The 15,518-nt window shown below is 50.5% G+C and overlaps 6 protein-coding genes across 6 annotated transcripts; 1 reads left to right on the top strand and 5 right to left on the bottom strand.

Annotated features, from left to right (window-relative positions):
* Nucleotides 1–463: 463 nt before the first annotated feature.
* Nucleotides 464–3,068, bottom strand: AA0111_g11844 (hypothetical protein; the record flags this gene model as incomplete). Its single annotated transcript, XM_028645755.1, has 3 exons — nucleotides 464–2,841; nucleotides 2,889–2,921; nucleotides 2,969–3,068. The coding sequence occupies 3 exons, from the start codon at nucleotides 3,066–3,068 to the stop codon at nucleotides 464–466; spliced, it is 2,511 nt and encodes an 836-aa protein (XP_028500551.1).
* A 223-nt stretch (nucleotides 3,069–3,291) lies between these two features.
* On the top strand, nucleotides 3,292–4,999 carry AA0111_g11843 (hypothetical protein; the record flags this gene model as incomplete). The annotated part of the gene is made up of 2 exons (XM_028645754.1): nucleotides 3,292–3,443; nucleotides 3,493–4,999. 2 exons carry the CDS (start codon nucleotides 3,292–3,294, stop codon nucleotides 4,997–4,999), a joined length of 1,659 nt encoding a protein of 552 aa, XP_028500540.1.
* Nucleotides 5,000–5,559: 560 nt separating this feature from the next.
* Nucleotides 5,560–7,038, bottom strand: AA0111_g11842 (hypothetical protein; the record flags this gene model as incomplete). Its single annotated transcript, XM_028645753.1, has 1 exon — nucleotides 5,560–7,038. The coding sequence occupies one exon, from the start codon at nucleotides 7,036–7,038 to the stop codon at nucleotides 5,560–5,562; it is 1,479 nt and encodes a 492-aa protein (XP_028500553.1).
* Nucleotides 7,039–8,409: 1,371 nt separating this feature from the next.
* AA0111_g11841 (hypothetical protein) lies at nucleotides 8,410–9,183 on the bottom strand (the record flags this gene model as incomplete). The annotated part of the gene is made up of 1 exon (XM_028645752.1): nucleotides 8,410–9,183. One exon carries the CDS (start codon nucleotides 9,181–9,183, stop codon nucleotides 8,410–8,412), a length of 774 nt encoding a protein of 257 aa, XP_028500552.1.
* A 2,346-nt stretch (nucleotides 9,184–11,529) lies between these two features.
* AA0111_g11840 (hypothetical protein) lies at nucleotides 11,530–12,425 on the bottom strand (the record flags this gene model as incomplete). Its single annotated transcript, XM_028645751.1, has 3 exons — nucleotides 11,530–11,692; nucleotides 11,748–11,890; nucleotides 11,946–12,425. The coding sequence occupies 3 exons, from the start codon at nucleotides 12,423–12,425 to the stop codon at nucleotides 11,530–11,532; spliced, it is 786 nt and encodes a 261-aa protein (XP_028500539.1).
* A 362-nt stretch (nucleotides 12,426–12,787) lies between these two features.
* AA0111_g11839 (hypothetical protein) lies at nucleotides 12,788–14,495 on the bottom strand (the record flags this gene model as incomplete). Its single annotated transcript, XM_028645749.1, has 3 exons — nucleotides 12,788–13,856; nucleotides 13,908–14,301; nucleotides 14,360–14,495. 3 exons carry the CDS (start codon nucleotides 14,493–14,495, stop codon nucleotides 12,788–12,790), a joined length of 1,599 nt encoding a protein of 532 aa, XP_028500564.1.
* Between the last annotated feature and the right edge of the window lie 1,023 nt (nucleotides 14,496–15,518).

Genomic DNA, 15,518 nt, shown 5'->3' with positions numbered 1-15,518 from the left:
GGCGAGGATTGGTGGGGGTGACGGCTGGGTATTATGGGGGAACTTCATTGTAAATAGTTGTTATCAAGCTTTGAATATTAGTAGGAACAATCTAACCTATATGTTGGCACCCAAGTATACCTCGGAAGATACAGCACAGCGTCCTGTACAAACAACACTCGTCCCTGTCTAGTGTACGCTAATAGAGCCCTTGTGATGATCCGTCATGTTTTCCAATAACAATCCCAACACCCGGACTCTCCACTCGTCACGCATACCGCAGATGTCTTTTCCTCGGGAGGGAAGATGCGTAGAGAAGAGATTGCGTTGTGTAAGCAGATCGGACAAGGAAAGACATCGATAGCCCCCACGACAGGAAACAAACTTAGATAACACCATGATACGTGGAAGTGCCTATGATTGTTATCGAACGTGAAGCAACATATCTCGTGACACGTGAAGAGGCACCTCAGGCCCCCCCAACCTATTCATCTCTAAAGATCCACTTCCCACCCCTTCGATGCGCTTCCAACCAGCGCTCTTGCACGATTGCTTTATCCTGCTCCTTGGCACGCTCCCTATCCTCCTGCTGTTCCTGCGTGGTCGGGAAGTCGACTCTCCAGAAGCCCGGCGGTGTTCTTCGTCGCTCATACGCCTCACGATGCTTGCCCGACTCCTTGGCCAATTTTTTTGTCCGGGCTTGCAGGACAAGCTCTTGTCGTTCTTCAGACGACATCTGCGTAAGCTGCATGGTGCTGTATGCATCGCCAAGGTAATCCTCGAGCAGTTCCTCCTCTTGCGACGAGCTAAGCGGTGCTTGGACCTGGGCAAAAGTTCGGAAGGTGGAGCCACAGCATTGCGGGTTGGTGCAGCCAGGGAGGCACATGCGATCTCCTCGCTTGCGTACAGTCTCTGAGAATGCGTAGCTGTAGCCTTGGTTGTATTCTGGGTTTGGCTTGAAGTCCTTGACGCTAAGCGCGCTCACTGGTTTATCGCGGAGACATTGCTCTTTCTCTTTTGGTGGCGGTACGCGGTTCCTTCGTGCACTGGTACGCGTCTCAGGAGCTCTCATAGTCCATACAGGACCTTCTGGCGTCAAATCTTCGCGAGGCGTCGTGCGTGTTTTCGACTTTGAGTTACGTGATGCTCTACTGCTGGAGGGTGTATAGGTGGGCCGTGACGAGCTTGCGGGCGGGGTTGCCACTTGCTCAGTCTTGATTTTCACCGATCCTGACTTGGGTGTCTTCGGTGAAGTCTTGTCTGGTGTCTGGAGGTTCTTCAATGCTTGTAATCTCTGGTTCATCTGCGCTCGAGCTGTGCTAGCCGGCAATCTCGACGAATCATCGCTCATCGGAGGCGGCGCTTCGCCCGACTCTGCCAAAAAGTTATGTTTGGCTTGATAGGCTTTGGCTTGTCTTGAGCGCTTGTTTGGAGGTTCCTCCGAAGCACTGCTCACTACGTTAGGATCGAGAGACCTCAACGCGGCATCCTCTACTTGAGTTGGTTCAACCGGTTCACTAATAGCCCTTGCTTGGATGCCTCCAACAGCTTGAAGATCACCCGTCTCACCGTAGAGACCAAGCAGATCAGTATTATCCAGGTTCTCATTCTTGATGGCCTGCGTTAGCGGTGTGCTGTCCGGCCTATGCTGATGAGGTGTTTTTGCAGCATCATCGTCATACAAGAGTCGCGTTCGAGGTTGGCGCGGCGTTTTGAGTCCATGGGGCGCAGGTTCGTCAAGATCCATCGTCTCAGTCCGAGCCATCATCAAGAAGGAAACTGGTGGACTACTCTGCGGCTCTTCCTTCACTCGATGAGGCTTTACAGGCGTGCCATCTGAGGAGTGATCTGCGTGTATCTCGAACCTTGATTTTGACGGCTGCTCTCGTTTTCGTTTTAGCGATCGCTCAGAAACGAACTGGGGAACGTCGTCATCATCTGCGTCCACGGCCGGTTCGAATATGCTTCTTGACTGTTCGGGTTCATCTACGGTTGTCTGACTAGAGCTTGGAATCGCTGAACGGTGGCCTTCGTGGTCAGATATTATGCGCTGAATGTGTGATGAGACACCGAGACCGATGCCATCATCATGTTGATGCTGATGTTGCTGGGCATCTTCCAGCCGAATGCTAGCCTTTGGAGTGATGGTCGTAGTCGGACTCTGGGCATCTTCTCCACCAGCCGTCGTCGAGGAGGCCAACCGATTTGTCGTTCCCACGACTGAACGCGGAAACAAAGTCGAAGCAGCAGGAGAAGAGCGATCCGGGTTGACGAGTGATCCAGGCGTGCGGACAGTGGCTGTAGAGCCTGGACTGGAGGGCATGTGAGGTCGGTCCTCAGGAAGAAGGTGAACAGCAGCCACGTTAGACTTGCCATCCTCTCTAGCCTCACTCTTTGCCTTTTGCTTTCCAAATTGTCTATCCGCGTACTCTTGCCATGCGCGCACGTTTTCTTTCATATCCTTGTTCTTCTGCATGACTGTAGCGTTCTTCCTCTCTAGGTACTTGATTTTATGAGACATATCACGGTACTTTTTGGTCAATTCGCTGAATCGCTCGGCAAGGTCATGATGCTCCTCTTCGGAGGCATTCGTTCTGGATTCCTTGGAAGTCTCATGGTCTGGCGACGGAGGAGCTGTGTCTTCAAGCGCCTTGAGTTGTTGCTTCAACTGTTCATTCTCGGCGACGAGGTGGCGATACTCTTCCTCGGACGCACCTGGGGCGCCAATCCTAGAAGCATCCTGGTAAGTCTGACCGGCAGATTCGAGCTGTTCCTTGAGTTGCGCATTCTCCTTGGCAAGATGGGCAGTTTTCAAAATCTCATCGTTTAGATGTTCGAATAGTATCTGCTGGTTCTCTTCCTCTACAACTGGTCAATACGCGTCGACAGAGTTGGATTGAAACGCGTACTCTGCTCTAACTCCTTCTTATGATTGTCTTCCCCTGATATACAGTTAGCGATTGCCAAGGCGTCGACTGGACATACGAACTCTTCTTCCACTCTTTCTCCAGATCAGGTTGAATGACCTCATCGTACACGCGTGTCCAGAGCCCTTTGTTCTGCTCTATCCAGGCTGAAAAGTCTGCCATGTCTGATCAGGTCGACAATGCATCAAGTGAGAGATGCGGCAAGGAGCGATTTGATGTTGGGATGGGTCGTGGCAGTGATTGTAGTGTTAGGCGGCAATGGCGAAAGTCACGCGCTAGTGGAACGCGAAGTCACGGGCTGACGCTCGGACATTGAGCGATAACGATAAGACACGATGTCCCGAGGCGCATTCGCCGCCGAGACGGCAGCCCTTCGCTAGGTACTATGAAGCGTGCGCGCGATGGGGAAGATGATGGCGAACATACAGCCAAAGTACAGCGGCTCCTGAATCCCGATCGACTATCAAAGCTCAGCGAAGAACTTCTCGTGCGCGTATTGTCATTCGTGCCAGTACCCTCGCTATTAGTATGCCAAAGGTTGGTACAGCCCTTTCCCCCGAGTCGCGACATGTGCTGACTGTAATAGGATATCGAAGAAGTTCAGCCGCCTTTCTGTCGACTCGGAACTATGGAAAGCCGCCTACTACCGCACATTCGTCCTGCCGAGAGCATCGCGCATCCCGGGCATCAAGGGCCCTGCGAACCCTAATCGGCTACACTACTCCTCCCGCCTGTCCAAATGGCTAGACGACGGCTATCTGGTCAAGGATGGTACACAAACCAACTGGAAGCAACAATATCGGCTACGGCATAATTGGACTCAGGGACAATGCGCCGTCAGCGAGATCGTGGTCGCCGAAAGGCCTCCAGATCCGCCGCTGCTAGTCATGATGTCCAACAGCATCATCTACGCCGCCGATTCCATGTCAGGCCTCCGAGCGTGGGATTCGAAGAATGACAGGGAATTGCTGGCGTCTTCCGAACTGTCTGGTGATACAGATACAGCTCGATTGCCAACCTCCATGGCTACAGACGCTAACAACACGGGCGACGATAAAGAACGAGTCGTTGTAGGCTTCGAGGATGGCTCCTTCTCCATATACGCTCTCAGAATAGACCAAAGGACGAGCCGAAAGACGTTCACAAATGTCTTTACCCATCCGCCATCGACCAACGGAATGCTATCGGCTCTCGCATACTCATCGCCTTACCTCGTCACCATGACTGAAGACCACCTACTCTCACTATACGCCTTCGAGAGCATACCAGGCACCACTGGCCTTTTAGACGCACCCAAACTCCTATACTCCCTACGCTCCAACACAGCATGGCCACCCGTGTCGCTCTCGCTACGAACAACAGCAACGAGCATGACCGCCGCCATCGCATACTCCTTGCCCACTTATCTATCTGGCTGGACAGTTGGCGTGCAAGAACTGATACTGTCACACAAGGGCGATTTGATCGAGTCACGATTAGCTACTGCGGCAGACGAGCACTCCTTCACACTTTCTGCATATCGCTCGACCTCGTCCGACAGGCTGCCGCCATCGCCTTCATCCAACAGCGCAAGAGAAGCGTCTGTACCGAGCGGGCCGAGTCGATCGAAACCCACCTCCATGTCGTATTCCCACCCGTATCTGCTTGTCGCACATCCCGACAACACATTATCGCTCTACCTCGTCCGGTCCACATCGCAGGCACTTTCGATAAGCTCCGGCAACCGTCTCTGGGGCCATACATCTTCAATATCTGGTGCTCATGTCGGCATGCGCGGCAAGGCCGTGTCCGTGAGTAGAAGAGGAGACGAGCTCCGGGTATGGGACTTGGAGGGTGGCATGACTTCTTCGGCAAACCGCAGGCGCTCAAGAAACGGACATTTGAGTGTTCGTGTGCAGCCTTCCAAAGCCAGTGAGGAGCATACACAGGATGATGAATCAGGGCAGCAGGTAGGCTTGCGATTCGCTCTAGACCAGGGGTTCGACGACTCTTCCGTTAGTCGCGGTTGGGTTGGTTTCGACGAGCAGAATGTGATTGTGCTGCGAGAAAAGAGCGAAGGTAGTCAAGCTTTGGTGGTATACGACTTTACGTGAGAAGCCGTATAGAACGCGAGGCGTTGTACGATATATACCCTCATAGTGTGCTGACTCCGGTGCTGATGTACATCCCCTTATTGCACACCGACCCTTCGACCTCATCTCGGCCTTTCAGAAGACGATGTACATATATAGTCGGACCTATGTGATTGGCGTGGACTTGGCGAGGCTGCTGTGACCACGGTACATATCCTGCCGAGCCGAAGTTGGTACGGGTCCTCACTCCGACTCCGACTCACCAAGACAATCAATAGTCCTGTGATAAGGAATCTCGCCCAGGCAATAATATAGTGAGAATGGAGATGTTGCCTCCAAGGCTACCGGGGCGTGGGGGGTATAGACCCTGTGGCGTTGGAATATCGTGACATCCTAACCTACAGGTTCATCTGGTTTCTGTAACATGCCAACCTCAGACAATCTTTTAACCAATCTACCTCCCGTACGACTGTTCGCAGGTCAGAATGTTTTGTGCAAGATAGGGTAGGAGCTCAACACACGGCATATCTATGTACAGCATATCCCACGGTCGCTGTGAAATTTAGCGTGGTCTTGTTGTGTTAAGCGTGCGTTCTTACCTCAGTACCATAGAGCATGTTCGATACCAACTCCCTAACGATAGACCGGAGATTATCATACAGGTTCTTCATTGTTTGTTCGAGGCCAAAGAATTCATTAATGAGGTCGATTCCAAATGGATCTGGTGAAGTGCGAGCTCCATGCTCCATATTGCAGGCAAACTTAAAGTCGTCAGGCGACATACGTTCACAGTGCCATGCCACTTTCTGCCACATCGCTCGGATCGCTTCCAAAACCAATACCATCTCCTTCGCATCAGGTTGTTCAGAGCAAGACATGCCCATGTTGTCTCCCAGAGTCATCAAGACGTTCACAAGATGGAGGCGTTGATCGTACTCAGTTTCTTGCATCAGGATAATAGTAGCATCGCTGAACAAGGTATCCTTCGCTCCACTGTAGTCTAAATGTTCGAGACTCCTATTGAACTTGGCTTGAGACATGGAATTTGCACTGTCAACGAATGCTCTGGCGGTTTCAGCAAAGATCTGAGACGCTGGCTTTCCGTAGTCGACTTCAGCCTGTTTAGCGTCAGATATTAGGCCTTGTAGTCTAAATACCCTATCTTGAGGGTTTTCACACTGGCTCGTACTGAACGTCGCAAGCAATTCTGCATAGCTGTAGTGCCTGGCTGACAAGGCATAATGTGTAAGCCACCTGACTTGTAACGGCACAAAGTCATCCAAGGAGACATTTTCATCGAAGTAGGCGTTTCCTTCCACATAGGCATTTCGTAGCGTTGACGTGCAAAAGCGTTTCAGTTCGTCCCATGAAAGCAGTGTCTCCCCACATATGACGCGAATGTATCTTGCTAGCATGATCTCCTGAACGATCCATAACCTCAGCCAATATGGATTGCCGAAGAAGTGCCTTAGCGCGGGTGCTGAAAACACATCTTTGTCTTGCATCGAAGTCTCGCCCCCACTCATTTCGCTGGACGTTTTTGAGCTTATGATCAAGGGTTCAGGACCATGATAGTGTCTGTAGCTAGATTTCAACCCTTTCATGACTGCTTCCGTATTACCATTAGACTTGCCTAACCAGACGTAGACATAGGTCGCTCTTCGATAGATGTCGGACATCATCTTGACCTGATGATTGCGTTCTCCAGTCAATGCCTGGTTGATACATACCTGATCTATCCACAACCACTGAACCTCGTCTTCGTAGCCGTTACCACCTCGAAACTTGTATAGACGATCTCTGAAAGCGTTCAAAAAATCGTAAAGACTTTGCCGTACGAGAAAGCGGCGGCCGTTGACTAGGATCTCCTGAACGGGCGATGGAGGACCCCAAACATAAGACAAAGCGCGGTATTCGGGAGTAGGATTGGACTGGAGGTTCACATGCTGGAGGTTGCAGCTGATCAGTCCTGTTGTTTCGGGAATGATGGATATCAGCCTGATTTCCTGAACAGCCTGATCGATCGGCTCATGAACGAAAGCGGCGCTGGAATCTGCCATGTTCGTCGTGTACCTCGCAAAAGGATTATGGGTGTGAGCTTCGAAACAGCATCGTTAAGAAAGTGGTTGTGTGGAGAGAAAGGAGATGTCATGATGAGACAGGTAAGGCATAAGCCAAGAGAGTGGGGTTTGTGGCGTAGTCGTGGCAGTGCGTAGTGAAGACCAAAGAAGCAATCGGCCTTCTTTCCATCCAAAAGTAATAATTGTGCGCCATGCCTTCGCTGTCACCACACTTGCCCACTATGATAATGTTCGTGAGTTACCAGAACCAGAGGAGCAAAACTATCGCCCAGAGTCCAGAGACAGTGTTGACTAGTTCGATTCCCAGTCCTCGAACTGGAGATTTTGGGTTTTTGGCCCGCTCGGTGGGATAAGCAACACCTGCAGCATCACGGTCAAGCAAAAGCTCCCGATCAGGCATTGTTGGAGGACAAATGGCGTAGTAAAACGGCTGGAAGAAAGCCACAGTATACGTAGGCCAGAGAGTAGTCACCCATAGTATCCGTGGAAGAAGGTAAAGGAACGCGTCCCTTGAAGCGAGGCCGTGAAGATTCGAGGCCGTTTTGAGGTTGCTCAAGATCCCCGCAACTAACGCCAAAGCGATGCACAAATGAAAAATTCCACCGTCTTTGATCAGGATTGACCTTGAACGCTTTCCGAGAGAAGCCCTGCGGAGACGGCTTCTTTCATGAAGTTCGTCAGGTAAGCTTCCCGTTGACCGGAACTTGGCGAAGAAAGCGTTGGGATACCCTCCGAGCCATTTGGGTAGCAAGAACGTCTTGCAATGGTTGATTGCATAGTCTATACGGACGTTAGTCTTGTTATCAAGTATGCTCCATCGACAGCTTACATGGATTTAGAAAATGTGCGCAAAGTAGCTCTCGGCAGCTGGCTCCATAACCGCAGATATAGGCCATCAAGCATTGGCGTACAAAGAGCAAAGCATGAACTGCAGATGCAACTCTAACAAGGGCAATTAATTGCTCTGTTCCTGTATACATGACGATAGGCCAACCAGCCAGAAGCATCACTAGAGTTTTTATGACATCCAGCGTTTTCAGTATGGCTGTCGCGTTGTGAATAAGATACCAAAAAGTGTACGCTCGCTGCCAGCCGGTAAGACCGCCCGAAAGATCTCCATAGAGACCCAGCTTCATGATTAGACCTGCCTGAAAGCCGCCGGTGCTCTGTCAAATCGCTCAAAGTCAGCTTTCAGTGACAAGCTTGAGAGTTGCACAGCAATCTACATACCCATCGCGTACGTTGGCGAACATGTGCATCATATGTTTCTGGTACAAGACCCCACTGTAGCTCTTCTTTCACGTATGCTGACCGCCAACCTACGGGTGGATTAGTTAGGACTTGCTAGATTCAGCACAAGTAGCTTTGCCTGCCTTTGCCAATGAGGAGATTGCCACAAAGAACATCCTCAGTTAGTGATTGCGAAGGGAAGCCGCCTATCTCGGCCAGGGCTGTCCGTCTCATGACCCAACCAGATCCAGTGCACCACGCGATGCCTGCTCCATCCTTTATCGTCTCTTCGAACTTGTGGAAGACGAAGAGTGACTGCGACAGGGGATCATCCATGGGAACGTTATAAAAGCAAGATGGTGGACAGGTAAATGCCATCTTTGGATCCCCGAGCAGATGTGGTAATTGTGCTCTCAGCCAGTGTCTCGCAGGGATCATGTCGGCATCTAATCCCGCAATGAATGGCGCCTGGCCTCCTGGAAGTCTTGCCGTGTACTCGAGTACGTGGTTGAGATTACCTGCTTTGTGACTGTTTGCAGGAGTCCTCTGACGTGCCGTGTAGAAGAGGTGACTGTTGGGGTACTGCTCTTGTAGACGTTGCACACCCCTTGCAACACTCTTTTGAGCTCCGTCGTCTGAGACAATGATCCGGACCCTGTCACTCGGCCAATCTGTATTCAAAGCGGCTCTCACCGTATCGAGTATCACGGACAGGTCTTCGTTGCAGCATACTATCGCGATATCTACTGACGGGACATTGTTGCCTACCAGACGTAATCGAGGTCTCCATGTACCTTTTGCAACTGCCGAAGCGTCCAGTATCTTCTTGACATATTCGGGTACTAGGAAGGTTGGCTTTGCACATTTGGGGGAGATGGAGGTTCTAGATACCATTGGTGATCATATCCAGGATCACGTAGCCACGTTGGGCCATCAAGACTGTACTCAGAGGAGCACGGTCTGGAGCTGACAGATAGTGGTATTGCATCCACCAATAGTAGAAGCTCACAGCAATTGGCAATAGCGTCGCCAGTGGTATGAACTGGATTACTCTCTTCTCCTTTTCAGTCAAGGTGAAGAGATCCTCATACTTCGCATCTGTAGCCAAAATTTGGTAACGTGTAGCATGAGCCTCGTCGCAGTTCAAGAAACTCGCTCGCGAAGGTTTAGTTGGCCTCAAAACAGGGAGGCGCATGTTCTTGAAGAATGCGGTAGTGAGTTTAAAGTTGAAGACGAAAAGAGTGGTTTGAAAGCCTGAGTCAACAATGGAAGTGAGAATGTAAGGGCAAGGAAGTTTGGGATGTTCGAGATTAAAGGTCTATTTCAGGTTGGATGGCATACCCCTTACGAGGCTGCAGATAAGGCGGTAAGCCACAATCAGTGATTCAAACCAGGCGGAATGAATTTATGAAAGTCTTCCGCTGTTGTTGGGTGCGCAAGAGCCCCAAACGGAACGACTTCGGGGCTTACATGTAGTGAACGTGGCAGCAGTTGATCTGATCCACGACCCGATTACTATTCCCGTTACCATCCGCCTAACGGAACTTCCGTATCCAGTAAATGTAAACCTTACAAACCCGCGTAATCGTCAGCCGCTAATCATACTGATTCGACATCCGTAATCTTGCCAAGACGTGATTGGTGCTTTCAGGTAGTATGCGTCTCCTTAAGCAATCTGAGATTTTATTGATTTAATGGACGAATTAGCACTAGAAGCTGGGCACAACACTGTTTGAGAAAAATCTTTTGCTCATAGTTTTGGTGTATTTCTTGAACACTTTGTACTTCCTGTATGCAGTTGCGGTTCTTATTAAGCTACCAATCGTTGAAAATGCACTTCAAACTTGGATTTTTCTTTATGCTCCTTTGTGCTTTATGGGCTTACGCGCTCTTATCTAAATCCTACAAATCCCAGTACTCGTCATCTCGCTATGAAGTAGGGCATGGTCGTGATGTGAATCAAACACTTGGATTTGAAAAGATCTTTGTCATCAATCTGCCATTCCGAACTGATCGCAGAGATGCGTTGGAACTGATGGCAGCGGCCACGGACATGAAGCTTGACTTTTCAAGGGCTGTGAAAGGAGAAGAAGTCGAGGAAGTAGCCCTGGTATATGTAAGGTCCTTCTGCACTACAGACCACAGGTGCCTTGCTCAAAACATCCAAGGGAGGTTCGAAAAACGAAGCAAGTAATGGCACACGAGGAAGCTGGAGAAGTCACCTCAATGTTATCAGGACGTGAGTGGAGGTCTCCAATTGATGTCAGTAGCTGACTGTCCACAGCATTGTCGAAAATCGACTTTCAACCGCACTAATTATGGAAGATGACATAGATTGGGACGTGCGTTTGCAAGAGCAGATGTCACGTTTATGGAGCAACCTTGGTCAGAAACGGCTACAAAGTTGGGAGTGTGTATTGCTAGAGTGGTTTCACAAGCGAACATGGCTAACTCCCACGAGTGTTCTATGGCTCGGCTACTACGGTGAAACCTTCGACCCTACCGACCCAGGATTGACCACCTTTCATGATCCCACCCTTCCCGACTCCCTTACAGATTTCTATTCAAGAAGCACGTCTCAATTTCCGCCACAAAGCCGAGGAGTTCATCGAAGCGACTTCCCACTAGGAACATTTGCGTATGCAGTCAGCTACCACGGAGCAAAGAAGATCCTGTAAGTCTTGTAGCCAGCGCAAGATATATATGTTTATCTCACTGCCCCAACAGCTACCAGATAGGGTTGAAGTCCACTGTTGCGCAGTACGATAATGCTTTGGCGCTATCATGTCAAACCGTCTTGAATTGCATTTCTTTGACACCGGGGCTTTTCCACGACTATAAGGCAGCTGGGTCACCAGAGAAACATTCCTCGAGTAGTCCGCATTTGGAAAAAGAAACACTCCATGAGCTTTTTAGTAAGGAAAGTAGGAACTTGACACGTAGAGAACGAATTCTAACGAAGAACCTTAGAACATAGAGCTGTCTGTGCGTCGTTATATCGGCGAAGAGCTTGGGAAGCAAAACGATCGCCCCAAACAGCCACTATCCGAGTCAGAGATAGGTTCGCGATGGTTTGAAGCAGTGCAAGGCGAAAGGTTCAGAACCTAGAGACATCCACACATTTGATACCACGGGAATTGTAATTGACGAATAAATTGTGGTGTCTTAGCACCGGTATGATATCATGAAGCCGGCTTTAAATTACTGATGCAGCTACTCTATTCCTGTAGAAACCTCATGTTATATAGTGGACCACGCATTATCAATCGGTATCATTGCCCCATTAATCATCGTCGACTCTTCTGAAGCCAGAAAAGCAATGCCGCGCGCCACGTTATCCACTCCAATGTAAGGAACCGGCGTGCCCTCGCTGTCTTTCGATACATGCATTTGCACAATAGGGCTGCATTTATTAGTAAGTGCAAAGCAGAACATATATAATTTCGGTCAAGACTTACAAGAAAGCATTGAAGCCAGCAGAATCAAAGTGCTCCATCTGCACTGATGATGCGATGTTGGTTGCAACGCCGCCAGGCAGCACGCCATTGCATCGAATGCCTTCCTTGTGAAATCGCCAGGCAACGTTTTTTGTAGCACCCACCTATCGCACTGTCAGTACTATTGTAAGGTGTTGCGGCCGGGGGTTTTGTACGTACCAGACCATGTTTGCTTGCAGTGTACGCAATACCCGCACTCGCCCCCGAAGTTCCTGCTTTACTTCCAACGTTGACAATAGAGCCACCCTTTTGTTCCTTCATCGCTGGCAATACAGCCTTCATCATGCGAATAGGCACTGTCAGGTTGATAGACATGACCCTCTCCCACTCTTCTTCGTGAATCGTGTCGGCGCTGCTCCAACCATCGCTCACGCCCGCGCAATTGACCAGGACATCGATGCGGTTGTGTTTGCCGACGCACTTCGCTACAGCATGCTCAGCAGCTTGCGATTCGGTAAGATCAGTCTTATAGAAGGTGAATGTTGAGTAGTCTTCAGCGAGCTTCTGCGGCTGTTCGCCGATGTCTATTCCGAACACTGAAGCGCCTCGTTCGAGGAACAAACGTGTAGTTGCTAGGCCGATACCGGAGCTGCAACCGGTGACTATCGCGACTTTGTCTTGGAGGCTAGAAATGGACATGTTTAGATGCGAGTAATATTGATTGACGTATGGATGCGGATTGATTGATGATTCAGACTAATTGGCGATGCCCGCTGGTGGAAAACTTGGAATGACGTCAACGGTTAGCGTCAATTCTGGGACCCACTATTGACAGTACCACCTAGAATGTATCCACTTGGACGATGCTTCATCTTCACCATCGAGCTCTTCGACCACAAAGACTAGAGTGTATGCACTAGAGAGGGAAGAGTTCGAGGATAAGAAAACTGGGTATATTATGCTATCCTAAGACAGCGATCGCGCAACATCATCCTTGGCACGAACAAAATGAGCTACGGAGCCGATCCCGACGCGTCAACGCGTCCATCACCACTGACAATCTAGATTACTTCTTCCATGCGATGGACATCGCTATCCTTCGTCCATTGCCTGATCCTCTTGCCTAACCCAAAGTACAGTGGGAAGACGAACAGCGCAGGCCCCATCGCACAAGCGAAAATTACCATGGCGGGGGTGATCCACCCATTCTTGCTCCCGTGGGCAAGATCAAAAACCCAGTAACTATACGAGAAACCGATGAAGTTTTTGCAGACTGTCGCGACAACCATAATCTCACCGGAGATAGGTTTGTAGCAGTCGATCGCGTATGCGATGGCGATGGTGGGCACGGTTGTGACACTAAGGCCGGCGAACCCATAGCCCCAAACGACGATATGACCCCATGCCCATTGTTGCTGGTATGCGACGCCACCGAGGATTATCGAGAGCATGGTAATGATCATGTAGATGAACAATGCGGGCAGTCGCATCTCCGCTTCGCGTACACCGCCGTTCTTACGCGCTGCGCGAGCAGATACCCAGTCGGAGTATGGACCTGCCGTCGCCAGACCAAACAGTGCACCTACTGCGAATGCGAAATTTGTGTAGCCAACTTGGTCTGGCTTGAAAAGGTAAGGTGGTGCGGCGAGCACTGGCGACTCTGTGAGGTTGAAGAAGAGGAGGATATCAGCTGGTCCGGCAAGCATCAGCCCTGCCCATAGGATGATTGGGTTGAAGAAGACTTTGATCGGCGTCCAAGTGTCGCGCACAACAAACATCTTCCACCGAGCATCTGGCTTCATGAACGGCATGAACTGCGCACGTGAGGGGCGCCCTTGCACGGCAGTGGGTGTCTCCAGCGAATTTCGTTCGGAGTCTTGAATGCCAGCCTGCGTCGCCTGCTTCTCAAGATTGCTTTGGCCGTCGCTGCTGACGTTGTCGCTACCAGTATGAATGATGAACATCGCGTTACCGCGATGGTACTTTGTCTCAGGAAAGGTGAGTGCGATGAGGATGATGGAAACACCGGACAACGCCGTCTCTAGCCAGAAGAATGACTGCCACCCATAGTGGGCTGCCATAGATCCCGCCATGATTGGACCAAGGAAGGCTCCCATGAAGTAGCCAGTGCTACATGACATATTAAATGCTGTACAACGGTGTGGAGCAGGCATCACTCACAAATAAACTCCGGTCCAGAGGCCTCTCTCGTGCTGGTAGAAGACGTCGGCAATCATCTGCACAGGGATACTTTCGCTCGTCGCACAGACCAGACCGTTTACGGCACGCGCCGCCAGCAGACTGCTATGACTGGTTGCCAATGCCTGCCACACACATGACAACAGAATCAGTACCGAAAATACCAGGCTGACAGCGCGTCTACCAAAAATGTTGGAGAGCGGCACGATGATGAAGTTGGCGAAACCGAGTGTGATGACGGTGATACCAGTCAGCATAGCCAACTGGTTGTTGTTGAGATGGAACTGCGCACCCAGGAGAGGGAACATGGGCGCAATGGACAGAGCACCGGTGACGGAGATCCAAGTGAAGAGCCATTGCGAGGCCATTACCATGACTGCGAAAGCTGTAAGCGGAGTCTAAACGTCTAAACCCAGTGGTGAGGAACAACGTACGCTTCCATTTCCGGGTCCAGTTCAAAGGGTCGCGGGGATCAGAAGAGGGCGTGGGTATCAAAGTCTTCTGTGCTGAGCTGTCCTGGACGATCTCCGTGCCAGGTATGAGCTCAACGTTGCTGTGGTCAATCGCCATCTTGAAGCTGCTTTACTTAACGCAAATTGTTTACTTGGATATTGAGCAGTCCAGCATGAACCTGCAGCGAGGATGCCATCTTATAGTCCCATGAGCACTCGGCGTATTCGCGGTCTATGGTTCATCAATGCCTGGTAGACCGCGGAGGAGGCACCGCTCGGCATTGATCCCAATGCGGTGAGATATCACTTCATGCGCGATCAGCAGTCAAGATTGATTCTCTCCACGCATCAGGTGTGTCAGCTACTGCCAAATCTAGCTAGATCAGCGAATGATAGTGTAGTGAAATGAAGATTATGGGAAAGTCGAGGCGACTGGGTCTGTTCGCACTTCCGTAGTGTACTCTTGAATCCTTGCTCAACGGGCATTGGCAAAGCTTCGGCTGGTCAATGGTTGGCCGGCAGATGCTATCAACGCTATCAAACGCATGCATGGAGTCGGGAGGACTTTAGGAAAGGTCCCCTGTATAGTTTCTCAACCCGCCGATCCCACAACCTGCATGATGTGAGGTACAAGGCTGATGCCCTAGAGCCATATCGATGAGCTCGTACATAGTGCATAATGACCCTAGCTGCAGCCGGACCATAGGCGACTGTTCTGACGAGTGTTGACCTTTCCTCTCTGGCCTGCACTCGTCTTTACAGATTCTAGGGCCTTATTCTTCTCCTTTGTCCACAGAACTTGCTATCAAACAGCACGATAAGGCGTGACACGTCGCATACCTCCTCTTCCTACCTCTTACTAAATCTATCTTCGAAAATGTGGCAACTGTGAAGCTTTACTGTTTTCGGCATTGAAAGTGGAGACCCATTGTGGTGGTGGCGGGCACCATCCGGGAAGTCGCATCGGAGAATGCGGGGAGGCGCGCTGACGGACTCCCGTAGCCTCACTTGGCGAAGCGACTTGTCTTTCTTTATTCAACCTTGAACTTCTCAACTATAACTGTTTTTCGTCAAGTCTGAAATTCGCGCGACACTATCGACTGAGATTGATTCGTTTTCTGAAAGACGGAACTTTCCGTCC

This window comes from Alternaria arborescens, assembly GCF_004154835.1.
Source record: "Alternaria arborescens strain FERA 675 chromosome Unknown contig_59, whole genome shotgun sequence".
NCBI classification, from domain to species: domain Eukaryota; kingdom Fungi; phylum Ascomycota; class Dothideomycetes; order Pleosporales; family Pleosporaceae; genus Alternaria; species Alternaria arborescens.
Note: the sequence above shows the minus strand (reverse complement) of the source record. Positions and strands in the feature narration are given on the sequence as shown.